This window comes from Chanodichthys erythropterus, chromosome 9, assembly GCF_024489055.1.
Source record: "Chanodichthys erythropterus isolate Z2021 chromosome 9, ASM2448905v1, whole genome shotgun sequence".
In the NCBI taxonomy this organism is placed as follows: Eukaryota; Metazoa; Chordata; class Actinopteri; order Cypriniformes; family Xenocyprididae; genus Chanodichthys; species Chanodichthys erythropterus.
Window position 1 is genome coordinate 23,793,436 of NC_090229.1, and position 27,695 is coordinate 23,821,130.

General features: G+C 34.2%; 3 protein-coding genes across 3 annotated transcripts; all 3 read left to right on the forward strand.

The window, feature by feature from the left end:
- The first annotated feature begins 570 nt into the window (after positions 1 to 570).
- LOC137026456 (uncharacterized) lies at positions 571 to 23,508 on the forward strand. Its single transcript, XM_067393812.1, has 7 exons — positions 571 to 636; positions 1,156 to 1,407; positions 1,504 to 1,785; positions 1,863 to 1,960; positions 22,777 to 22,948; positions 23,030 to 23,311; positions 23,387 to 23,508. The coding sequence occupies exons 1-7, from the start codon at positions 576 to 578 to the stop codon at positions 23,506 to 23,508; spliced, it is 1,269 nt and encodes a 422-aa protein (XP_067249913.1). The 5' UTR covers positions 571 to 575.
- Positions 4,624 to 12,149, forward strand: LOC137027185 (HLA class II histocompatibility antigen, DQ beta 1 chain-like). Its single transcript, XM_067395100.1, has 5 exons — positions 4,624 to 4,697; positions 10,325 to 10,394; positions 10,476 to 10,757; positions 11,736 to 11,849; positions 11,983 to 12,149. The coding sequence occupies exons 2-5, from the start codon at positions 10,379 to 10,381 to the stop codon at positions 11,994 to 11,996; spliced, it is 426 nt and encodes a 141-aa protein (XP_067251201.1). The 5' UTR covers positions 4,624 to 4,697; positions 10,325 to 10,378; the 3' UTR covers positions 11,997 to 12,149.
- Positions 23,509 to 25,022: 1,514 nt separating the features above from the next.
- LOC137026457 (rano class II histocompatibility antigen, A beta chain-like) lies at positions 25,023 to 26,599 on the forward strand. Its single transcript, XM_067393813.1, has 4 exons — positions 25,023 to 25,130; positions 25,374 to 25,643; positions 25,730 to 26,011; positions 26,436 to 26,599. The coding sequence occupies exons 1-4, from the start codon at positions 25,076 to 25,078 to the stop codon at positions 26,597 to 26,599; spliced, it is 771 nt and encodes a 256-aa protein (XP_067249914.1). The 5' UTR covers positions 25,023 to 25,075.
- The last annotated feature ends 1,096 nt before the right edge of the window (positions 26,600 to 27,695 follow it).

Consider the following 27,695-nt stretch of genomic DNA (forward strand, 5'->3'; position numbering starts at 1 on the left):
GTTATAGGCCCGATTTTTTTCTCCGCATCTGATATTAAAGTATGATAAAACCGGTTCTGCTTGTTTAGGCGTGAATTCACTCCGCATATTATTATTATCACCTCTCAAATCTGAAGCCTATTTTTTTCATTCTCACATATAGCCTAATCTGCAATGCAATGCAAAAAAAAAAACAACAACTAAAAAACAAACAAAAACAAAATCAGTCTCATTTAAACTTCGCAGAGTTGTGGATCAGTTAGTTTTTAATGAAATTCACAGAGAAGGCCCGTTTAGATTATGTTTAATTAATGTTATCCAGCAGTACCATCTAGTGGTCAACAAACAACTTAACCTATACAGTCAAACTTCCTTATAGCCTACTTTGTTCTTTCTTGCAGCACTGCTCAGGACTTCCCTTAGAGACTATTATGTCACTGGATGACTACACAACCAATTGGATGATGTAAAAAAAAAAAAAAAAAAAAAAAAAAAACTTAAAGAGAAGGTTGTGCTGTTTCACATGAAAAGCCACTGACATACTATTTGAGTGGCATATTCTGCTACATCCTCTTACTGTTCACTGACTTACTGAAATGGAAGGATTCTTGAGAATTATAGTCATCTGTGTCTGTGTTGTTTACATTAACACCCAAAGTAAGTATAAAATCATTATTGCTTCATCATAAATTACCTTTGCTCCTCAACAAATCTTATAACATGAAAAAAGGAGTAAAACCCATATGCTCTTTGTTTTGTACCACCTGTTTAATATCTTTATCCTTAATATCTTTATCTTATCTTTGCACATATTGAGGTGCTATAAATAAAAATGTGTGCATTTTTGTTATGTTGTTGTTGTTATTACGTTAATGCTATATGCAGCAAGTATGTGAGTGAGTGATTATATATAACTTGATATTTTCACACAGAATATACAGTAGGCTACAGGTATTGTAGTGGGACCTGTGTGTTTTTATATAGGCCTACTATATATAGCTGATAAATACTTCTCCAAAAATGAATATACACCTGTAATAGCTGCAAAGGTATATCTCTTTAAGGGATTGTAACTTGTCTCAATATAATTATATCTCTGTCTACATTTACATATGAATATGATTATATTCCCAATAATAATAATAATAATAATAATAATATGGCTTAATATTTTAGGTTATCATGAATTTGGGGTGATTGAAGCATGTGGTGACTCAGATCAAGAAGATTTCATTGTCAAATTTGATGATGATCAGGTGGCACATGTGGACTTTGACGAGCAAAAAGGAATCATGACATTACCTGACTTTTTTGCTGGAAAAATTGAGCTTCCGCCACTGTATGAGGACGCAAAAAAGGCTGTATCTGTTTGCAGAAATTTTGCAGGTGTGCTTAAAGAGGCATATGCCAATTCATCTGTACCACTTGGTAAGACATAAAACAGGCATAAACAACAACAATAAAACATTTTTTATTGAAATGCTTGAAATGTCATATTATGATTGGTGGTGTCTGTCTCCTCAGAATCCCCTTGGAGCTCAATATATCCCAAAAGTGATGCACAGTTGAATGTCAAGAATACCCTGATCTGTCATGTGACTGGATTTTTCCCTCCACCCGTCAGAGTCTCTTGGACCAAGAACAATGTGAATGTGACAGATGAATCAACAGTCAGCAGATATTATTTCAACAAAGATGGGACTCTGAATGTATTTTCTCGGCTGAGTTTCATTCCAGAGGAAGGAGACATTTACAGCTGTTCTGTGGAGCACAAAGCACTTCAGCAACCTCAAACCAGAACATGGGGTGGGTATTTATTATTCACATCTAATTCCTTTTAGAAACACATGATGAATTTCACAAACAGTTTTGTGTCTGTGCAGATGTAGAGATAAAGGAGCCCAGCATCGGTCCATCAGTGTTCTGTGGAGTTGGTCTGGCTCTTGGGCTGCTGGGTTTGGCCACTGGAGTCTTTTTCATTGCCAAAAGAAACTGAATGATATTGATACAATAACACTGACACCTGTAGATGTTCTTTTTGTTTTGGTTCTCTTGTGAAGTTGCATATGTGCTAAAGGTACATTTTAGAATTTATTTTAATGTTAATTAACCATAAATGCCCGTTGCACCGATTTTTCAAGTGAGATGCTTTGGTTTTGTTTTCAGGGCTCTATATTGTATACACAGCTGAGGAGGTTATACAATAGTATAAAAGTCTTCATAAGACATGATATAATATTCTACTGTTGCATTTATTGTGGTGGTTTTTAAAGTCTATAAGTAGTAGCTGCATCATGGATCATGAGAAACTACTCTTACTTTGTAATAAATTTCACTACCTTCGTAGACTTATCTATGAAAAAACTACTTGTGACAGATATGTCAGATCACATATTTTTTATATTCAAATATTGAAGTTAAAGATGTTGATTAAAAATATAAACAATTGTTTCCCACTGTTGACGTTATGTGTGGCTGATGGAGATGGAAGGACTATTCCAAAAATATAAAGTCATTATTAAACAAAACACACAGGAGATCACAAGAGCAAACAATAGCAACACAATGACCCAGTTAGTGTCAACGAGAAAAGACAAGGAGTAAGTGAAACACAGGGCTTATACACACAGGGCAAACAAAGGAAACTTAAGGAGAGAGAGGTGGCAATAATGGGTAATTATAGAAACAAATAAGCACATAATGAGTAACCAGGGAGACAAAGAGAGAAAACATGAACACAGGAACTATTAAACATAACATAATCTGACAGTTGATTCTGAGTTATATTTCAACTAACTGCATTTTGCACTGTAACTGTACAGTTTTAAAAAAGCCATTTGAAATACTGTGTTGCAATGTCACAGTGAATGAAAAATAGACAGTTACAAAATGGACAGTTAAAATAAAAATTTACAATAAGTTAATACTGTAATCATAGCAAAAAGACTGAAGCCTTTTTCTCACTGCTTCATTCACTGCAACAGCACATGAAGTTAGAGGTTTCTCTGAACAATATATCAAGAGCTTCTTCTGGTTGGGTGTCTTAGTGACTTGAAGGACTGGTCAAACTAGGGGTTTTTAATAGAACTAAGTGGTGGATCAACAGTATAGGACAATTAGATAATATCATAGCATATTCTCCTGAATGAATATATATATATATATATATATATATATATATATATATATATATATATATATATATATATATATATATATCAGTCCAAAAGTTTGGAACCACTAAGATTTTTAATGTTTTTAAAAGAAGTTTCGTCTGCTCACCAAGGCTACATTTATTTAATTAAAAATACAGTAAAAAACAGTAATATTGTGAAATATTATTACAATTTAAAATAACTGTGTACTATTTAAATATATTTGACAAAGTAATTTATTCCTGTGATGCAAAGCTGAATTTTCAGCATCGTTACTCCAGTCTTCAGTGTCACATGATCCTTCAGATATCATTCTAATATGCCGATTTGCTGCTCAATAAACATTTATGATTATTTTCAATGTTGAAAACAGTTGTGTACTTTTTTTTTCAGGATTCCTCGATGAATAGAAAGTTCAAAAGAACAGCATTTATCTGAAATACAAAGCTTCTGTAGCATTATACACTACCGTTCAAAAGTTTGGGGTCAGTAAGAATTTTTATTTTTATTTTTTTGAAAAGAAATTAAAGAAATGAATACTTTTATTCAGCAAGGAAGCATTAAATCAATCAAAAGTGGCAGTAAAGACATTTATAATGTTACAAAAGATTAGATTTCAGATAAACACTGTTCTTTTGAACTTTCTATTCATCAAATAATCCTGAAAAAAAATATTGTACACAAATATTATTTAAATACATTAAATGTTTCTTGAGCAGCAGATCAGCTTATTAGAATGATTTCTGAAGGATCATGTGACACTGAAGACTGGAGTAATGATGCTGAAAATTCAGCTTTGCCATCACAGGAATAAATTACATTGTGAAATATATCAAATAGAAAACAGTTATTTTAAATTGTAATAATATTTCACAATATTACTATTTTTGCTGTATTTTTAATTAAATAAATGTAGCCTTGGTGAGCAGACGAAACTTCTTTTAAAAACATTAAAAATCTTAGTGGTTCCAAACTTTTGGACTGTACTGTATATATATTACAGAGAGTGCATTTTTATTCACACACACACACACACACACACACACACACACACACACACACACACACACACACACACACACACACACACACACACACACACACACACAAAAGGGTATAAAGTTTTGGGGCAAGAACACAAACATTCCACATTTTAGACACATACATTTCTGAATCTTTTTTGGGTGAGAGGGTGACCTAAAATCTCATGTGAGTCCTCAGATGAAAAAACCCAAGTAAAAAAAAAACTTACAGTCAAGTTAGTTTATGAATAATGTCCATTTGTCAGAAAGCATACAGAACTTTCACTTCAGTTTTTTGTGTTTCAGCTCTTGTGAAGAATGTCCCATTGTTACTCAATCACATGTTGTTTTGTCGGTCAGTCATAAGCTTGATTTTCCAGTTTGATGAGTTGTGATGCCAAACTGGCATCATTTAAGACATTTACTGTAACCGCTTTAGTGCTCATTCCATCGCCATGCCAGTGAAACAACACTGAATGCAAAATGCGATATGATCTTGTGATACACCTGGCCTTGTTGTTGCATATTTTGTTTGAAACAGGTAAGCTATAATCTGACTTTAATGTAGTGATGAAATAGTTCTATGTTAAATTTGTTTTTACTAAAAATGCCATTTAATTGAAATTGTAGATACAAATATCGGTAACACTTTACATTAAGGTTCCCTTTGTAAAGGGTTTATAAAGGTGTTTGTTAATGAGTAATAAGTCATTTACAAATGCATTATAAATCATTAATAATGCAGTTATAACTGCATGAATAAAAAGGCGACTTTAATGCAATACCTGCCAAATAGTGAGCCGTTTTTAACTCACATGTTATAAATGCTTAATAAATGTATTTATTAACATATTTAACTCAAAACCAGATTTCTGGTTTATTTTATGATGCAGCAAAAATTGACTATCATAATTAGACTGAAGGTTGTTGTATTTGTGCTTTCTTATTAATATCTCATGACTGCCACTTGTCTTACTATGTTGCTTACCAGAAGTTTTTGTCTTACCCATGATACTCTCCAAAAAGGTCATGATGCCTCTCCACAGCAGTGTATAAAAACAAAATTATTGTTTTTTAAAGACAAAATTCCAACTTTATTTTGAAAATAAAACAAAAGATAATAACCATAACTTGATTAGATATTAAAGTCTGCGTGAACCGGAAGTTGCAAACAACTCTTCTCCAGTGTTGTGACGTATTTCCAAGTGAAACAGAATATTGAATAGAGGGCAGAGTTTTACTTTAGTGCTCCTCCTTTCCATCTCTCGCACTCCTCCTCTCCATATCTCACTCATAGCAGACGAACGGTTGCAGAAGAGTGGTTTACACGTTTTCAACCCAAGCCGTCAAACTGACGTTATCAGAGAAGGAACGCCATTCCAGACCAGAAGTAACTTTTCAGATTTTGATTAAAGATTACTGCGGCAAACAAGTTTTTTCTTTGTTTTAACTTGCACGGATTCATTGTTCACCACAAGACCCGTAATATGACCAGTAATAATATTAATGTAAAGTGAAAACCTGTGAACCATTTATTAATGAGTTATGAACATTAACAACCTATGAAAGGGAACATTAATGTAAAGTGGAAACCCGTGAACCATTTATTAATGAGTTATGAACATTAACAACCTATGAAAAGGAACCTTAATGTAAAGTGGAAACCTGTTAACCATTTTTTAATCAGTTATGAACATTAACAACCTATGAAAAGAAACCTTAATGTAAAGTGGAACTCATTTAATGAGTTATAAACATTAATTACCTATTAAAGTGAACCTTAATGTAGTGTGAACACACGTTAATCATGTATTAATGAGTTATGAACATTAACAACCTATGAAAAGGAACCTTAATGTAAAGTGGAAACCCGTGAACCATTTATTAATCAGTTATGAACATTAACAACCTATGAAAAGGAACCTTAATGTAAAGTGGAAACCTGTTAACCATTTATTAATGAGTTATGAACATTAACAACCTATGAAAAGGAACCTTAATGTAAAGTGGAAACCCGTGAACCATTTATTAATCAGTTATGAACATTAACAACCTATGAAAAGGAACCTTAATGTAAAGTGGAAACCTGTTAACCATTTATTAATGAGTTATGAACATTAACAACCTATGAAAAGGAACCTTAATGTAAAGTGGAAACCCGTGAACCATTTATTAATCAGTTATGAACATTAACAACCTATGAAAAGGAACCTTAATGTAAAGTGGAAACCCGTGAACCATTTATTAATCAGTTATGAACATTAACAACCTATGAAAAGGAACCTTAATGTAAAGTGGAAACCTGTTAACCATTTATTAATGAGTTATGAACATTAACAACCTATGAAAAGAAACCTTAATGTAAAGTGGAACTCATTTAGTGAGTTATAAACATTAATTACCTATTAAAGTGAACCTTAATGTAGTGTGAACACACGTTAATCATGTATTTATTAATTATTAATGTACACAGAAGATAATATCTTTTTCAGATGAAATATTTTATTTTTGATGAATGTCTCAGTAAACACAACTTTAAACTTGAAAAAAATAAAAAATCTTTTACAGCACAAAGTTACAGAGCATGACTTCTCATGAAAAGTGGCTTATGCAGGTAAACTTAAATTAAAACATTCAGAGAAACAATCAAGTATTCAGAAAAGATAATAAACATCACACCTATAAGCCAAACATATTTGATACAAGCTGAATAAAGGCACCTAAATATGTATTTTTTTAAATTAACAGTTGTGTAAACCATTAAATCAATGACCTAATGCACCATTACAGAACATTAGCAGCATATTAATATGCATTTAATAGATATTTCTGATATGATAAAGGCCACTGTAACTTGAGTACGTTATTTGGCTTTGGTCATCCGTACAGTACATGCGCGGGTGCGCCGGAGCGGTTATTTGTTTAAGATAACTACAAACTAACACAGCGATTACTAATATAATATAAACACTAGAAAAACAAAGTCTGCGATTTCACCACAGTTAGCTTACCCATCAAATCAGTAAACACAAATTCCCTTCAACGCATGTTGGAACAGTACTGTGTAACTTCTTCTCAAAAGTGGCAAGGCTTTATTGAATGCTCACTAGCGCCAACTCCTGTCACACGCCAGAATCAACACGCATAGTGATGAGAACCCGAAAGAGAATAATAAAGTATATAGCCTACTACTACTGCGTATAATAATAATAATAATAATAATTATAAATAGAAGAAGAATGCATTGCTCATTATACATTATTGTCACATTTGGTGTAAAGAGCAGTCAGGGAGCAGGATTCAGATGAAGCATTTTTTTTATTATGAAGAAAGTTATAGAAAACTAGACATGACAATAATATATTAGGCTATACTAATATATACTCTTTATATATACTCTTTATATACTTATATACTCTGTATACTTATATACTCTTTCAGGGTTACATCACTAAGCATGCGTGTTCTGGCGTGTGACAGGAGTTGGCGCTAGTGAGCATCCAATAAAGCCTTGCCACTATCATGAGAAGAAGTCATGCAGTTACCAGGGCATGCTCTAAAGTAAAATTTGTGTTTAAAGTTACTGATTTGATGGGTAAGCTAACTGAAGTGACATTGCAGACTATGTTTTTCAAGTGTTTATATTATAATCGCTGTGTTAGTTTGTATATTATATGTTTATTCGCGGTGTTAGCTTTTTATATTAAATAAATAACCGCTCTGGCACTCCCAAAAAATTACAGTATCCTTTATCATGGTATCAAGAATAATTATTAATTGCTTATTAATATTTCAACAATAAAATATGTCACCAGGAAAAAAACAAAAGAGATCTGCGTCTGCTTTAATAAACACGATGCACACTACATTAAGGTTCACTTTCACAGGTTATTAATATTCGTAACTCATTAATAAATGGTTCACAGGTTTTCACTTTACATTAAGGTTCCTTTTCATAGGTTGTTAATGTTCATAACTCATTAATAAATGGTTAACAGGTTTTCACTTTACATTAAGGTTCCTTTTCATAGGTTGTTAATGTTCATAACTCATTAATAAATGGTTAACAGGTTTTCACTTTATATTAAGGTTCCTTTTCATAGGTTGTTAATGTTCATAACTCATTAATAAATGGTTAACAGGTTTTCACTTTACATTAAGGTTCCTTTTCATAGGTTGTTAATGTTCATAACTCATTAATAAATGGTTCACAGGTTTTCACTTTACATTAAGGTTCCTTTTCATAGGTTGTTAATGTTCATAACTCATTAATAAATGGTTAACAGGTTTTCACTTTACATTAAGGTTCCTTTTCATAGGTTGTTAATGTTCATAACTCATTAATAAATGGTTAACAGGTTTTCACTTTACATTAAGGTTCCTTTTCATAGGTTGTTAATGTTCATAACTCATTAATAAATGGTTAACAGGTTTCCACTTTACATTAAGGTTCCTTTTCATAGGTTGTTAATGTTCATAACTCATTAATAAATGGTTAACAGGTTTCCACTTTACATTAAGGTTCCTTTTCATAGGTTGTTAATGTTCATAACTCATTAATAAATGGTTCACGGGTTTCCACTTTACATTAATGTTCCCTTTCATAGGTTGTTAATGTTCATAACTCATTAATAAATGGTTCACGGGTTTCCACTTTACATTAAGGTTCCTTTTCATAGGTTGTTAATGTTCATAACTCATTAATAAATGGTTAACAGGTTTCCACTTTACATTAAGGTTCCTTTTCATAGGTTGTTAATGTTCATAACTCATTAATAAATGGTTCACGGGTTTCCACTTTACATTAAGGTTCCTTTTCATAGGTTGTTAATGTTCATAACTCATTAATAAATGGTTAACAGGTTTCCACTTTACATTAAGGTTCCTTTTCATAGGTTGTTAATGTTCATAACTCATTAATAAATGGTTCACAGGTTTTCACTTTACATTAATATTATTACTGGTCATATTACGGGTCTTGTGGTGAACAATGAATCCGTGCAAGTTAAAACACAGAAAAAACTTGTTTGCCGCAGTAATCTTTAATCAAAATCTGAAAAGTTACTTCTGGTCTGGAATGGCGTTCCTTCTCTGATAACGTCAGTTTGACGGCTTGGGTTGAAAACGTGTAAACCACTCTTCTGCAACCGTTCGTCTGCTATGAGTGAGATATGGAGAGGAGGAGTGCGAGAGATGGAAAGGAGGAGCACTAAAGTAAAACTCTGCCCTCTATTCAATATTCTGTTTCACTTGGAAATACGTCACAACACTGGAGAAGAGTCGTTTGCAACTTCCGGTTCACACAGACTTTAATATCTAATCAAGTTATGGTTATTATCTTTTGTTTTATTTTCAAAATAAAGTTGGAATTTTGTCTTTAAAAAAACAATAATTTTGTTTTTATACACTGCTGTGGAGAGGCATCATGACCTTTTTGGAGAGTATCATGGGTAAGACAAAAACTTCTGGTAAGCAACATAGTAAGACAAGTGGCAGTCATGAGATATTAATAAGAAAGCACAAATACAACAACCTTCAGTCTAATTATGATAGTCAATTTTTGCTGCATCATAAAATAAACCAGAAATCTGGTTTTGAGTTAAATATGTTAATAAATACATTTATTAAGCATTTATAACATGTGAGTTAAAAACGGCTCACTATTTGGCAGGTATTGCATTAAAGTCGCCTTTTTATTCATGCAGTTATAACTGCATTATTAATGATTTATAATGCATTTGTAAATGACTTATTACTCATTAACAAACACCTTTATAAACCCTTTACAAAGGGAACCTTAATGTAAAGTGTTACCCAAATATCTTTACTCTGAAATTTCTTGTTTAGAAATATTTGTGAAGTTTTTGCAAAGTTAAACAGACTGTATCAGAACTTTATGATTATTATTACTGTATCAGTGTTATTATTATTAAACTGTCAAAAGGTTTGTTGGCTGTTTGTTTTTTAGTTCTTGGACATTATGGATTCTTCCTAATTCTCTGTCGTGTACATGGTTCTCTACAAAATGTTGAGCTCATTTACTCAATATATTATGACAAAACTGAATTGCTGAGATTTAACAGTACTGAAAATAAAGTTGTTGCTTACACTGAATATGCAATGAAATGGGCGGATGATTTTAATAAAAACCCTGAGTTGCTACATAAGGAGGCAGAGAAAAACATTGCAGACTGCAAGCGCTTTGGGCAGCAATTCCTCCCTATGATAGAAAAAACAGGTGAGATGCATTGAGCACTAAAAACTTTTTGAAACCACACATGTGAATCAAAACACAAAATGAACCTCATCATGTCTACAGTAAAACCAGAAGTCGTTGTTCAGTCAGTAAGGCGGGCAAGTGGTAAAAGTCCAGCCATGTTGATCTGCAGTGCCTATGACTTCTACCCCAAACCCATCAAGCTGACGTGGATGAGAGATGATAAAGAGGTGACAGCTGATGTGACCTCCACTGAGGAGCTGGCTGATGGAGACTGGTACTACCAGATTCACTCCCACCTGGAATACTTTCCCAAACCTGGAGAGAAGATCTCCTGTGTGGTGGAGCACGCCAGCTCTCATAGACCCATGATCTATCACTGGGGTAAGAACAGGGTTGATACTATAAAATACACTGAGACAGATGACCACAGAAACCAAACAATAGATTTTACTGTCTGCTTGTTCCCTTTTTGTTTTCATCTGAACAAGAGGAAACTATTTTGTTCGTTTCATAACCTAAACAATTTAAACAATCACAGAGGACTCTTGTTAAGGCAGCATCACTATTATTGTAGTTCAGTGGTTCTCAGTTTGTTTTTTATGCCTCCCTTGAAAGTCTTCTGAACTTATTCTTAACAAAATTAAAACTTTGTTAAGCAATTTCTATTTCATTTTTAAAAAGTGAAACTCTAGTGACTCGTTGGGTTGCTGGTTATCAATAGCAAATTTATCTCAAGGCAACTGACAGAATTGTGTCCATTACATAGCAAACCTTATAAAATGGTTAGTTCCTTGTCCTTGATTCTGACTGGTCAATAGCTGTGTTTTATTCATGATAAAACATGGCTATGGCCGCTTCACCCAACAGTTCTGTGTATCACTACACAACACCCTTAGTAACCACTCTTAGCAACGTAAACTGCTTGTTCTCAATATTGTTCATTGAAGCTTACTGTATTATGTATCAGAAAGAGATCGAGTGAGCGAATTTACAGTATTACCTTCATTCAGATTTAGCATTTTCCTTCAGGTCAGTCCTATGTTCATAATGAAAAAATCTGTTTAAATGTCTGCTGCAATATCTTGTCCTTTTAACAGTTAAGTTATTGTGTGGTAACAGTTTTATAAAAGCAATAAGGTACTCGAGGCTGGTGCTGTATCGTGAGTACTTCGCTTCCCATTGTGCCTATACAACACCCTTCGGCCGTGTCTTATTCACGATACAGCAGCCTCTCATAACTTACTGCTTACTTATAAAACGGTTAGTTCCTGTCCTTGATTCTGATTGGTCAGTAGCACAGCCTCTCGTACCTTATTGCTTACATAGAATATTCCAGCACAATTTTATTTTATTTTTCAGATTCATCTCTGTCAGAGTCTGACAGAAATAAAATGATAACTGGTGCTGCAGGGATGGTTTTGGGGGTGATTATAGCAGCAGGAGGATTGATCTACTACAAAAGAAAACACACAGGTTGGTTCACAAACATCACATACACATTTTCAAAACAAAATTGCAATAAGGCATTAGAAATATCATGATGTCTCCATTTTTATTATGTTGTAAAATACTTATGACTTCATATTCATGTTCCCTTATTTACTAGCACACATCATATGAGCTGGAAGTCAATACATCAGATGTTCTGCACCTCTGCCGACACTCAGCAGCAATTAAGAGTTAACAATGAGTGACTGACTGTATCAGCTTATGAAAGACATGAGACTTCCATAAGATCTTCAGAGACACCAAACACAACCAGTTCAACTACAATGCCAATGTACACAGCTGTTTTATTGATTTTTATTTTGGTAAAGGTTAATTCAATTGAATCCATGTTCTATGTTGATTCATCATCTGTCTACATCCTAGAGTGTATGACATCTCAGTGAAGATAAATTGATGTATGGTTTATGGATAATCTCAATCGGATATTTATATCATGGATAAAAAGTACAGTGGCTCTATAAATCTTTCACCACCAATCAGGTTACATTTAAATGCAGCTGCTATCAATTTTCAAGATAAAGTCTGATAATCAGGTGTTTTTAACTCTAAATACATATTATGAATGTACTATTTGTAATATTTGTAACAATGTTTGAACCAGAAGATGACAAAAATGATAATGGTTTTTGGTTTCACTGAACTTACAAACAATAATTGGACACTGGGTATATGATGGTAAGTTGATGTTAAAACTGATAGGCACAATAGAATAACCATGTTTATAAGAAGCATGAGGAAGTTTGACAGAATGAATTCCTGATCTCTGTAATGCATACAGTCCTCTTACGTATTCTTTCCCCAGAAAAAAAAGGAAGTAAAATAAATAAATAAATATAAAGAAGCACAGAAAAGCAATGGTAGGCTACAGTTAGATCATATGTTATATAAAAGTTAATAAATATTTTTGAAAATATAAATGCAATAAATATATTTGCAAATATTGTTTGGAAGAATACACAACATGTGTCAGCAGGCCTAACTGCTGCTGCGAACCTGCCAAACCTTCACACTGTGGTGATCAGTTGTTATTCCTATTATTGTCCTGTAGATGGCAGCAGTATACCTAAGATACCTAAGAATATAGAGGTCGAAAAAGCGAGTGATTAAGCAAAGCACATGTTAAAGTGGAGTGCTCAAGGAATAAAGGTTAAATAATAATTTTTTTTTTTTTTTTTAGTCTGTCAAATGATTTGATTTGTTTTATAGAAACAAAACTCTATCATTAACTTGATTAAGTTGACCTACAATTTGCTACTAATCTGACATTGATTTCTCATCAATATGACCATGAAAGGGCAACTGTATGAAATATTTTTCACTGAGTAATAGGGGTATAACGGTACTCAAAAATGACGGTTCAGTACGTACCTCAGTATTGAAGTCACTTTTCGGTACCAATTTGGTACAGCAGGAGGGAGAAAACTAAACAAAGTTGCTTATTTTCCTTTCTTTCTTTTTTTAAAACAGTGGTTTACTGAACAAATTGTGTGTCTTTAAATTAATTCAAATATAATTAGAATTTTCTTCAGGATAAAAAAAAAAAAATCTCTGCTAATGCTGTAAACTATAGGGAGCAAATTCTTGTACATTACTATAATATTAACAACAGAGCCCAAATTAAACCATACATTAATTTGCTATTTATTTTTAGATATAATAATCACTCATGTAGGGATTGAGGACGAACCAGACAAATGAATCTTTCAGATGATTCTTTCAAAACATAATTCCAGAGGCCCAAATCAACATTGCAGGATCCAAGCTTAGAGAATCAAATTTTCAGCACCAGTCCGTCTACAAAACAACCCCCTGCTAGGTACTTTTATGGCCACACATGCTTTCTGACTGAGGAGAAAGGTGGCAAACTTTAAGCCATTTGTAGAAACTAATTGGTCAAAAAGATAACACAGTTTAGGCCACAAGAAGATAACGTCAGAGTCTTTGATCTCCAGATAAAAAGAGAGAGACAATGCAGACCTGCTTCTCTGAGTGACCTATGAGTGACACTAGGGCTGGGTATCGTTCAAAAATTTTCGATACCGAGACGATACCGATACCTTGACTTCGATACCGATACCTAAACGATACCTTTTTCGATACCAATTTTATAAAATCTGTTTAAACAAGGTTACATAACCTCAAAAAAAAAATATTTGGTTTTATATTTTAATTTTGTTGACTTTTTTTCAGACTCAAAGACTCATCTCCTGAGCCACTGCGGGGAATAAAAAAAGCACAAATTAACTAAATTTACCCAACACAATAAATCAGTGCAAATAGTTTTAATAAAGTTTAGTTTTCAATGCAAAAATTCAGTATGTGAGGCTCTTTTTAAATCACTCAGCAATTGTTCTTCTTCAAAAAATTAATTATTATTAACAAGATCAAAGCGGAAGTAAGAGTGACGCAAGTTCGTTGAAATAAGAGTTCTGTGTCTTTATTAAAATCAAAACATTAATGATTCCTCTCTCATCCACCCGCAATTAATTTGAATGTTATTTTTTTATTACTTGGCCCGACCCGCAGATTATCCGCAGTATCAGGAGGACGCGGATACCCCTTTTTCAGCAGAATTGTTCGCGTTCTGGAGCCAGAGGCAGAGCCTGTGCTCGTGCAGGCGAACGAGCCTGTCACGAACCGGTCGCGTGTTTCCATAGACTTGAGGGACGAACGCTGATGTAAAGCTGCTGTGTGTTGTACCTGTCCATAACTAGTCTAAAAAACATTGCGCGTTCCGCTGTTTCTGCAGGCAGTGCGACACTTTTGTTTTCTGTTAACAGTATCTGCAGTGAACCGGCTGCTCACATAAACAGCCGTTTCTCACCCGTCCATTCGGAGATAAACTGAAAACGAAACCGTTGATTCACTCGCCCTCTCGCACATAGAGTCTCTCTCGCGCGTATAGTTTTATATATTTAGATATAAATAATAATGTAGCGCAACGTTACTTGCTCCTCAACGAGACAGCGAAAGCATTTCTCCGCCCCTCTACTCGGCTCCATTCTGAGGTACCGAAATTTGGTACCGAATGACAAGACACTTTTCGATATTCGGTAGTATCGAGGCAGTTCGATCGGTACCTAAAAAGTATAGAGTTCGGTACCCAGCCCTAAGTGACACTGTTGAAACTTTAAAGAAAACCCCACAGAGACTGTTTCTACAACTAAAACTGCATCTAATTGTTCCAAGACAATTTAAAACAGACTTATCACACATCTTGCAACTGCATAACGCTACCCCTTATACATGTGATAAACACTTACAGTTCATGTAATTGTATAACTTTTGAACGGTTGATTGAAAGTATGTCTTGTCTGGTATGAACGCAAATCTTTATTCTCAATTTAGAGCATGGCTTGAATGAAATCTATGTACCATATTCCGTTTAATATAAATCATGTAATTCAAAAGGCCCTGAGATAACACCTCGGAAAAAGCCACCTTTGAAACAAGACAATACCTGATTGGCCAGAACTCCTCAAAGAGGTTGGACAAACACCTAAGGTTAAACAGTCACATCACTAAGACAATAGGAGAAAAACACTAGGACTAAAACTAAGACTTGAAGTAAGAACAAAGAATAAGACAACAGAATAATATGGCGTAGAAAAGAACAGACTATGAAGGACAGACAAGCAGCTCATTCAAGCCATCCAATTTCTTACTAACTTTCATTTTCTTTTACTTTAACTTTGTTTTCAATTGAGAGTCTCGTGTTCTAAGTTAAGTTTTGCTGCAAAGTTTGACCAACGACTTTTGCCACCTCAACTTTAAACTCCAGCCACGACAAGAGTGTAGTTATGGTGTAGATGTATTGTGATAGTGAAAATAAAGTTTTGTTGAAGCAAACCAGACATCATTTTGATACTTTTTGCATCTTGTAGTAGTGTGTAAAAATTTATCCACACCAAAATGAAAAAAAATATCTAAAACATAAACTTTAATAACAGTTTTAAACCACAATGAATGAACATCTACTGAAAGATGAGTAGTAATAAAATATATCTAAATGTCAATTTAAGGAAGACAGTATTATTATTATTTTCGATTTTGCAATGCAAATTTGCATTGGATCTGTGCAAATCAACACAACTACAAATATGGCATTGTTAGTTCTTGTTTTGTTTGTTCCATGGTAGACTTATGGTAGAGCTAAACAGGCCAAAAGACTATTAACTATTCATTTTAATTATACTAATGTGTAATTGAAACGTCTACAAATGTATAAAACTGATCAGAAATCAGGTAAAAACCATAGACACTTGTTCAATGGTTCACTGCTGGGTTCAGAAAGATCGCCTCCAGCAGTGAAGCATTGAAATTTCGAAATGTCTCGAAACAATTATGATATAATCACGTGACTTTAGCAGTTTGAAATACGCTCCGAACCACTGATTTCAAACAAAAGATTCATAAAGGTTTCGAAGCTTCATGAAGCAGCGTTTTGGAATCGCCCATCACTATCTGCTGCTACAAACTGATGCTTCTTTATTTCCTCTCTCCTCTGTCCTGCAGCCTGTGACCCGGAAACAGATCAAAGTTAGCCATCTTGATGGACATCTCGATTCTCTCCCTGCGTTCCATTCGGAAGGGCTCATCCCTATGCCCTAATCCCTTCAAAGGGTTTACCCTTCGGAGTGAGAGCTTCGAAGGGATGAAGGGTGTAGGGGGTTAAAAAAAACATTTTTTTTTGGAACGCACTTCAGCGTCATCTTAATGTGACAATCAAGGAGGCGCCTTCGTCTTTTTTCCCCTGGTTTACTCTTTGTAGGCTATTATGCATTAATTTACTGTAGTAACATTATAAGCTACTGCTGGTCTTTTACTTTAAATATAATGTATATTGTGTCTATGTATTTGAAACATTTGAATGGACTGATAAACGGAGCTGTAAAGTATTTTTGTTGAAGTACAGTGTCATTTTGACCACAATAATGTACCAAATGTAACTAGTATAAATATTGCAGTAGTATAGAAAAATACTATATAAAGGCCTAAACATTTATAGGTAAAATCGAACTCCTAACCTCCTGTACCCATTCTGTGACGTCAAACAACTTCCCTATGCAAAGGATCATGGGGGCCTGAAGTGTCCATCAGTTGTACCCTTCATTCCGAAGGGCCCTTTGAAGTGGCCAGTTTTGAGCACTTCGGTTTGGAACGACCCTTCAATATGGCCGTGACTGTTTTCACTCCGAAGAGCCCTTCAGAGGGCAATATTTCCCGTTTGGAATGCACCGTCTCATTTCACTATGAGGAGGTGAGGATCGAGGAGTGAGGAAGCTTCCTGAGGAGCTATGGGTGAGGATACACAGGTGTATCCCAGTGGCAAGGCCAGAAATCTTCAAGTGGGTGGACCTTGATGAAATATTTTTTGTCTAAAATTCTAATACTAAACAAGATAATGTATGTTACTATAGGTTCTGACAAAATGATAATCGCTGCAGTCTATTTAAAAATTTAAATTTGAATTAATTATTAAAAAATATGTTTGAATGAATGACTCAATGATTCACTCATTGTGTCGACTTTGTGAAACAAGCCTTTTTATGTTTTCATCAGTGATTTAAATGTTGGTCTTGCTTTCTTGGCTTTGAAGATTTCCCAGCTCTAGTCACCTGAACGAGATTAACAAATGAGTTGTTGGTTTTAATAAAGACTTGGAGCAGCCAATGAACAATACAAGACGGCAGGCAAAAGACGTAGTCAAAGTCCAGGCAAGGTTCAAAAACACAGCAAGGCAAGCAGACAACAGGCCAAATCCAAAACAGTCGACAAAAGGGTAAATCCAAACACAGGCTAAATGGTCAAGACACATGGAATAGACAGAGATAAGATTAAAGGCTTGGTAAGGCAGAGTTAACATGCAATACGTCGCAAGGTATTCAGAAAAGCACATGGCTTACAAGGCTACAAACAGGAAGTACCGCTAAAACTCAGGTGGCGGCTCCCTCTGCTGGAGGGATGAACTGTGCATGGGCTGAACTGTTACAACAACATTCATTTGGAGAAATGTGTCAAATCAATTGAGAAAAACTGTAAATAAAAAATTTTAAGCCTATGTTGATACATGTCCCTTACAATAAAAGATTATGCTATTCATATTCAGTAGCAGATTACTGTTGTTTTACACTATATAGTATTATTATGATGGTGACTATAGGTTTTGTTCAGTCTGTTAACTTTGAAACCAGACATTTTTGTATACAGTGACGAACAGTCTGTCTTGTGGTAGTGTGTGTCAATGTATCAACCAAAAAGAAAAACATCAATTGGTAAAACAGCATTTATCACATTTTTATAACATTACTTTCAAAGCGCAATAAACTACAACTTTTTTCCACAAACTTTTTGCTGCAGATGTAAATGAGAGGCAAGATCTATAAACTTCACTGATTCACTGATTTATTTATTTATTTGGGGGCAAAAACTCACCATTATGCAACTAAACTTGTCATATCATTCATGTTTTGTATCTACAACTGAATTTGTTATCAGATCAACAGAGAGCACACTTGTAGTTTTGATGTTAGTATTTATTTACAGATAAATGCCTTACTAGAATAATGCAGTATTATGCAGTAAATACTGAACTGTTTTGCCAGCATAAGAGTGTGTATAGTTTGCTGTGTTAATTGTGAGAGCAACTACATTCATTCAGAGAAATGTGTCAAATCGATTGAGAAAAACTGTAAATAATCAGTAGACTGTTGGTACAATTGGTTGGTATTTGTCAATATTTTAAAATTATACTATTTGAGACCATCTTTCCATATGATGTCAAAGGCAGCAGACAGGTAAAATATTCCATTTAATGTTTATTTTAAGCTTTAAATGGCATTCAAAATGCATGTATTTGTAAAACTTTTAAAATATGCCTATAATAAAATTTTATTTGAATTGATTACTTATGACCAGCCAAACTTACTGTTAAGTATCATCTACTATTCGCTTTGTTTGTGTCAACCGTGTGAAACAGGCCTTTTTATGTTATTGTCAGTTATGAGTGATTTATATTCTGGTCTTGTTTTCTTGGTTTTTAAGATTTCTTCACTCTAGTGATCTATTTCTAGGTTTTATTGTATTTTGTCAATACAAATTAGTTTGCAAGAAAATTTGTTTCACTTTAATTTACAGCTTTTACTATAAAGGGTTACATTTTTTTTCACCATGTCTCTGCTTCCATCACATTTGAGACTTATACTCCACAAGTTAACCACCAGAGGTCACTGTTACCTATTTTTTTAGTCTTACTTATTATGACATCCATACATTCCTTGAACTGGATTTTAGCCTGTTAGTAGCTCAAACATGGCTGCATTTCCCAAAAGCATCATAAGAAAAAAGAAACTATTGCCACCAAAGGTCTTTATGTAGACATACAACTCTGCTGAAAAGAAACTGCTAAAACTGATTAAGCTGATTTAAGCTGGATCCGGATTGGAAAAAAAATTAACCGTGTGCAGGCCGAATGACCTTTATTTAAAAAACCTTAGTACGCTGATATTTGCATTAATATTAACCATATAAACAACAAATTAATTTGCAGTTACAGTACACTGCTCTTTAAAACTGCATTTGTTTTTACAGCGGAAAGACTATTAGATTTTTAAAGTAATGCTTTATTTAGTATTTTTTTATTAGTGATGCACCTATTGATTTTTTATGGCCAATTCCAATTTTTTTAGAAGCAAATTGGGCGATTCTGATACTGGGTGCAGATTCTTTTTTATTTGTTGTTTATTTGTTCAAAAAATATGTGTAGCTCTTTGATATTAGAGGCAAACACTGCATTTTTATCACAATCCCAACAAAAATGTTATGCGCATAAGCAGTTGTTTTTAATTTAACCCTCTACCGCACGCATTATGATAAATCTATAAAAAAAAAATTTGACTCTTTTTCTTTTCTTAGAATGGCTTAACTTAAAGTGCTGTAAAAACAATTTGAAAAAAAAAATATTATTTTAAGGTACTTTATGATATGTTGCCATATGGCAACAACGTACAATAGTGGAAAAACTTAGAATAAGTGTAAGTGTATATAGTTCATATTTTTCCTCAGAAATGTTGTTTGTATTGAATCAATTAGTGCTATTATAAGTTTTAGCAGTAATTATTAACAATACCTTATACTTATTTTCCAACATCTTGTGTTTTTCCATTCTCTTTTGCTGAATAATGCTTTATATTCTTTAAATTTAACCTTTTTTCTGTATGAAACTTCAAAAAGCATTTTTTTTTTTCCAAAGGTGAGACACATGTAGACATCACATTTGGTGCTCTTCACACTTACAATACACTTACAGACACTTGCACCTGCCTTTTTGAGACACCATGGTAGGACAGTGGTAGGTCTGGGCCAGTATACATGGCTGTGATGGCAGATCTCTGATGTTGATTTTATCCATAATACAAATGCCATGGCAGTCCTTAACATACGACTACCAACCGACTATCAACATTATATCACTAGCATAAATGTTTTTATTGTTACAGCTTAACAGACTGCAGCTGATCTTTGCTAGCTATCTAACATATTATAATAATGTCATTCCATTATTGCGCAGTGTTGCCATATGGCAACACAGACATTTTCTCGATTTACCAAAAACTAATTTCATAAAAACATTTTTGAGTGGTGAATGTGTCTTCATACCTTACCTGAGATGATGTTAACATTTTTTTTGTGAATGTGACATGGGCAGGTCCTTGTTTGTTACTGACGTTTTAGTTTGCTTTCAGCAACTACCGACAAGAGATGGCAGTCTGTCAGATAACGCGTCACAGAAAAAAAATGCATGTCATGTGACTTAACCAAAGCACATCATTGGCTAAATCAAGGTCTTCTCTTACCAATAAAAAAAACTACAATGTTCTCTTAAAGAGACGGTGGCAAGGAAATGAACATAAAGAGTATGTTGCCATATGGCAACACTATGCGGTAGAGGGATAAATTATTGTATAATTTCAAGATTAACAGCAAAAACAGCATTGTCTGACTTTAGCTTTGTGATATTATTCTACATAAGACGCACAAAACAAAATCAGCAGAAGGACTGAATGAAATGCAAATTCACTCTCTGACAGTAGGTGGCGCTTATGGAACAGCAGTGATAGCGTTTTCATCGTTAACACTATTCACAAAGCATCAATAGGCTACTACTTTATACAGAGATAAGAGGAAAGACATCAAAACTTTTCTGAAGACAGCTCCCTTCAGAGATACATTCATATCATCCCCAATTCAATATTTATATTATTTTTCCTATTTTTTGCGAACAGTGAGCTTGTGCATGGTACAGTATTTTCTCTGCTGGCACGTCTGTTCTCCTCTTTTTGTCTGTATTTAGCATGTGCCTGTGTTAAAGGGTTAGTTCACCCAAAAATGAATATTCTGTCATTAATTACTCATCCTCATTCCGTTTCACACCCGTAAGACATTCGTTAATCTTCTGAACACAAATTAAGATATTTTTGTTGAAATCCGATAGCTCAGTGAGGCCTGCATAGGGAGCAATGACATTTCCTCTCTCAAGATCCATAAAGGTACTAAAACATATTTAAATCAGTTCATGTGAGTACAGTGGTTCAAAATTAATATTAAAAAAACAATATTTTTGGTACGCCAAAAAAAACAAAATAATGACTTATTTAGTGATGGCCGATTTCAAAACATTGCTTCAGGAAGCTTCGGAGCATAAATGAATCAGCGTGTCGAATCAGCTGTTCGGAGTGCCAAAGTCACGTGATTTCAGCAGTTTGGCGGTTTGACACACGATCTGAATCATGATTCAATACGCTGATTCATTATGCTCCGAAGCTTCCTGAAGCAGCGTTTTGAAATCGGTCATAAATAAGTCATTATTTATTTATTTATTTACTTGGTGCACCAAAAATATTCTTGTCGCTTTATAATATTAATACTGAACCACTGTACTCACATGAACTGATTTAAATATGTTTTTAGTACCTTTATGGATCTTGAGAGAGGAAATGTCATTGCTCCCTATGGAGGCCTCACGGAGCCATCGGATTTCAACTAAAATATCTTAATTTGTGTTCCCAAGATGAACGAAGGTATTAGGGGTGTGGATTGGCATGAGGGTGAGTAATAAATGGCAGTATTTCATTTTTGACACCCCTGCCTTAGAGACTATTATGTCACCGGATGACTACACGACCAAATTGGATGATGTAAGTAAAAAAAAAAAAAAAAAAAAAGAGAAGGTTGTGCTGTTTGACATGAAAAGCCGCTGATACTATTTGAGTGGCATATTCTGCTATATCCTCTTACTGTTCACTGACTTACTGAAATGGAAGGATTCTTGAGAATTATAGTCATCTGTGTCTGTGTTGTTTACATTAACACCCAAAGTAAGTATAAAATCACTATTGCTTCATCATAAATTGCCTAAATTTCTTGTATCATGAAAAAATGAGTAAAACCCATATGCTCTTTGTTTTGTACCACCTGTTTAATATCTTAATAACCAACAGTTATCTTTGTACATATCAGTTGAGGTACCATAAATACATTTCTGTTATTTTGTAACTTTAATGTTCCAGTATATGCAGTAAGTATGTGAGTATGAGTGATTATAACTTGATATTTTCACACACAGTATACAGTATTGTAGGTATGATAGTGGTAACTGTACATATGTTTTTATATACTATAAATAGCTGATAAATACTTTTAAAAAATTATATAATAGTTGCAAAAGTACATCTATTTAAAGGGATCATAACTTCCTTAATATAATTATATCTCTATATTCCCAATAATAATAATCTGGCCTAATATTTTAGGTTATCATGAATTTGGGCTGATACTAGCATGCGGTGACTCAGATCAAGAAGATTTCATTGTCAAATGTGATGATGATCAGGTGGCACATGTGGATTTCAAAGAGCAAAAAGGAATCATGACATTACCTGACTTTTTTGCTGGCCAAATTGAGCTTTCGTCACTGTATGAGGACGCAAAAAAGGCTGTATCTGTTTGCAGAATCTTTCATGAAGTGTTTAAAGAGGCATATGCTAATTCATCTGTACCACTTGGTAAGACATAAAACAGGCATACAAAAAAATACTGAAATGCTTGAAATGTCATATTATGATTGGTGGTGTCCGTCTCCTCAGAATCCCCCTGGACCTCAATATATCCCAAAAGTGATGCACAGTTGAATGTCAAGAATACCCTGATCTGTCATGTGACTGGATTTTTCCCTCCACCCGTCAGAGTCTCATGGACCAAGAACAATGTGAATGTGACAGATGAAACAACAGTCAGTAGATATCACTCCAACAATGACGGGACACTTAATGTATTTTCATACTTGAGCTTCATTCCAGAGGAAGGAGACATTTACAGCTGTTCTGTGGAGCACAAAGCACTTCAGCAACCTCAAACCAGAACATGGAGTGGGTATTTAATTTTCATATCTAATTCCTTTTAGAAACACATGATGAATTTAACAAACATTTGTGTCTGTGCAGATGTAGAGATAAAGGAGCCCAGCATCGGTCCATCAGTGCTCTGTGGAGTTGGTCTGGCTCTTGGGCTGCTGGGTTTGGCCACTGGAGTCTTTTTCATTGCCAAAAGAATCAACTGCAACTAATTATACTGATACATGTAGATGTTTTGATTCTGTGTGCTAAAGATACATTTATTTTAATGTTAATAACTGTAAATGGCATTTGCACTGATTTTGCTAGTGAGATGCTTTGATTTTATGTTTTCAGGGCTGTATTGTAGGCTATACACAGCAGAGGAAGTGTTATACAGCTATAAAAGTCTTTATAAGCCATGATATAATATTCTACTGTTGCATTTAGTGTGGTGAACTTTAAATTCTATACTTAGAAGCTGCATCATGGGTCATGAGAAACTTGTAAAAAAATTCCCTTTTTCAACACTACCTTTGAAGATTACAATTTTAATATGTATGGTACTATGGAAAAGTATATGTCAAATCATATATTTTTATGTTAAAATTTTAATTTGTTCTTCTCAAATAAATGTTGAAGATAATATATATATATATTGTCCCACTGTTGTTACACCTGGCTGATGAAGGTGTAAGGAGTATTCCAAAAAATATAAAGACATTGTTTAACAAAACACAGGAAATCACAATAGCAACACAAACTACAAACACAAACCACACACAGGGCTTACGGCAACTTAAAGGTGCTAAAGAGGATCTTTTCGTCGACTGAGAAACCAAAGACTGTAAGTGAGTTTTTGAAATGAGCGTATGCGTAAGAACAACCCCCCTCCTTCACAGTTCATTTCGAGGGAACGCCTCCCAAAACTTGAGCACGAGAATTGGAACACGAGTATTTACCACCGGCATTCGATGTGTCGTGTTAGTGGATTCATTATGTCGGACTCACCGCAGGTAACTCATAATCTGCAGTTGTTACTCCTGTCTCCTGACAAAAACATTGCATGCGGCACCTGTGGAGTGTGGAAAGTTACTGGAGCGCGCAGCCGCACACGTCTCTCACAAGGAACGTCATGGCAGTGATTGACAAGCCAGAGGGCCAATCGTTTATGCGATGATCATGTAAACGATTGGCTGATGTTTTTAAGGCCCTACCTCGTGCACAGATGATGTATATTAATATTATTACTTTCAGTGCACCTAATACATAGTCTTTTATCAGTTAGTAAAGACAGTTTCAAGTAATATTGCAAAAATGTATAAAACAAAACATCCTCTTTAGCACCTTTAAGAAGAAACTAATGGGTAACTATAGAAACAAATGAGCACATTGTGATCATGATGTAAAGTATTGGGGCAAGAACAGAAACATTCACATTTTAGACACACATTTCTAATCGTTTTTTTGTGAGAGGGTGAACTAAAATCTCAATCCTCAGTCAGAAAACACAAATAACAAAAACTATTACAGTCAAATGAATGAACAGTTACTTTATGAACAATCTGCCAGCAAATATTCACAGAACTTTCACTTCAGTTTTTGTAGCTCAGCTCTTATGAAAAATGTCCCAGTGTAAGTTACTCAATCACATGTTATTTTGTGGGTCAGTCATAAGCTTGATTTTCCAGTTTGATGAGTTGAGATGCCAAACTGGGCTGGCATTAATTTATGACATTTACTGTAACTGCTTTAGTGCTCATTCCATCTCTATGCCAATAAAACAACTCTGAATGCAAAATGCGGTATGATATTGTGATACACCTGGCCTTGTTGCATGTTTTGTTTAAAACAGGTAAGCTAATCTGACTTTAATATAGCAATTTAATATTGTTCTACATTAAATTAAATTTTTACGAAAAATGCCATTTAAATTGAAATTGTAGATACAAATATCTTTACTCTGAATTTTTTAGTTTAGAAATATTTGTGATTTTTCAAAGTTAAACAGACTGTATCAGAACATGTATTATTCTATTATTACATATTATTATTATTAATAAACTTACAAAAGTTTTGTTGGCTGTTTGTTTTTCAGTTCATGGACATTATGCCGTCTTCCTAATTCTCTGTCGTGTACATGGTTCTCTACAAAATGTTGAGATTATCTATTCATTTAAGTTTGACAAAACTGAATTGCTGAGATTCAGCAGTACTGAAAATAAAGTTGTTGCTTACACTGAATATGCGATGAAATGGGCGGATGATTTTAATAAAAAACCTGAGTGGCTACATAAGGAGGCAGAGATAACTGTTGGCAAATGCAAGTACTTTGGGCAGCAATTCCTCCCTTTGGTAGAACAAACAGGTAAGGTGCATTGAACACTAAAAACGTTTTGAAACCACACATGTGAATCAACATGAAACACAAAATGAACCTCATAATGTCTACAGTGAAACCAGAAGTCATCATCCGGTTAGTAAGGCAGGCCAGTGGTAAAAGTCCAGCCATGTTGATCTGCAGTGCCTATGACTTCTACCCCAAACCCATCAAGCTGACATGGATGAGAGATGATAAAGAGGTGACAGCTGATGTGACCTCCACTGAGGAGCTGGCTGATGGAGACTGGTACTACCAGATTCACTCCCACCTGGAATACTTTCCCAAACCTGGAGAGAAGATCTCCTGTGTGGTGGAGCACGCCAGCTCTCATAGACCCATGGTCTATCACTGGGGTAAGAACAGGGTTGATACTATAAAATACACTGAGACAGATGACCACAGAAACCAAACTATAGTTTCTGCTGTGTCTGTTTGTTATGTTGTTCCCTTATTGTTTTCATCTGAAAAAGAGGAAACCATTATGTTTGCTTCATAGCCTAAACAATTTAACCAACCACAGAGGAATCTTGTTTAGGCCAGCATCACTATAGTTCAGTGGTTCTCAGTTTTTATTTCATTTTGATGCCTCCTTTTGAAAGTCTTGTATTTATTCTAAAATCAGATAAATCAACATGAAAAAAAAAAAAGGTTCCTATTGTATTTTTTAAAAGTGAAACTCTCAGGTGACTCATTGAGTTGCTGGTTATCAACTGCAATTTTATCTCAAGGCTTAACAAACCATAGAATATTCCAGCACAATTTTATTTTATTTTTCAGATTCATCTCTGTCAGAGTCTGACAGAAATAAAATGATAACTGGTGCTGCAGGGATGGTTTTGGGGGTGATTATAGCAGCAGGAGGACTGATCTACTACAAAAGAAAACACACAGGTTGGTTTACAAACACTCACATACACATTTTCAAAACAAAATTGCAATAAGGCATTAGAAATATCATGATGTCTCCATTTTTATTATGTTGTAAAATACTTATGACTTCATATTCATGTTCCCTCATTTACTAGCACACATCATATGAGCTGGAAGTCAATACATCAGATGTTCTGCACCTCTGCCGATACTCAGCAGCAATTAACAGTGAACAATGAGTGACTGACTGTATCAGCTTATGAAAGACATGAACCTTCCATAAGATCTTCAGAGACACCAAACACAACCAGTTCAACTGCAATGCCAATGTACACAGCTGTTTTATTGATTGATCAAAGAGAGAAGTTCTCCTCTGTGGTTTGTTCTATAATTGCATTTTTTTTTCCTTTTTTTTTGGTAAAGGTTAATTCAATTGAATCCATGCTTTATGTTGATTCATCATCTGTCTACAATCTAGAGTGTATGACATCTCAGTGAAGATAAATTGATATATTGCTTTATGGATAAATATCCTCAATCGGAATTTATATCATGGATAAAAAGTACAGTGGCTCTATTCTAAATCTTTTTAAAAGTGCACCACCAATGACAGCTGGGGAAAAAATCTGAATTCTGTAATTCAGGTTACATTTAAATGCAGCTGCTATCAATTTTCAAGATAAAATCTGATAATCAGGTGTTTTTAACTCTAAATACATATTATGAATGTACTATTTGTAATATTTGTATCAATGTTTTAACTGCAAGATGACAACAATGGTAATGGTTTTTTGTTTCATTTGAACTTACAAACATTACAATAATTGGACATTATATGACGGTAAGTTGATGTTAAGACTGATAGACACAATAGAATAGCCATGTTTATAAGAAGCATGAGGAAGTTTGGCAGAAAAAATTCCTGATCTCTGTAATACATACAGTATTCTTTCCCCAGAAAAAAAGGAAGTATATTAAATAAATAAATATAAAGAAGCACAAAAAAAAAAAAAATGGTAGGCTACTGTTAAATCATATCTTATATAAAAGTTAATACATATTTTTGAAAATATGAATACATTAAATATATTTACAAATATTGTTTGGAAGAATACACAACATGTGTTAGCAGGCCTAACTGCTGCTGCGAACCTGCCAAACCTTCAC

Bases quoted from the DNA above. Each gene is read 5' to 3' on its own strand.
- LOC137026456 (XM_067393812.1), top strand. From the start codon at position 576: ATGGAAGGATTCTTGAGAATTATAGTCATCTGTGTCTGTGTTGTTTAC. The intron at 1,408-1,503 runs GTAAGACATAAA...CTGTCTCCTCAG, and splicing joins CAATTCATCTGTACCACTTG to AATCCCCTTGGAGCTCAATA. The intron at 22,949-23,029 runs GTAAGACATAAA...CCGTCTCCTCAG, and splicing joins TAATTCATCTGTACCACTTG to AATCCCCCTGGACCTCAATA.
- LOC137027185 (XM_067395100.1), top strand. The intron at 10,758-11,735 runs GTAAGAACAGGG...TTTATTTTTCAG, and splicing joins ACCCATGATCTATCACTGGG to ATTCATCTCTGTCAGAGTCT.
- LOC137026457 (XM_067393813.1), top strand. From the start codon at position 25,076: ATGCGGTATGATATTGTGATACACCTGGCCTTGTTGCATGTTTTGTTT. The intron at 25,644-25,729 runs GTAAGGTGCATT...TAATGTCTACAG, and splicing joins CCCTTTGGTAGAACAAACAG to TGAAACCAGAAGTCATCATC. The intron at 26,012-26,435 runs GTAAGAACAGGG...TTTATTTTTCAG, and splicing joins ACCCATGGTCTATCACTGGG to ATTCATCTCTGTCAGAGTCT.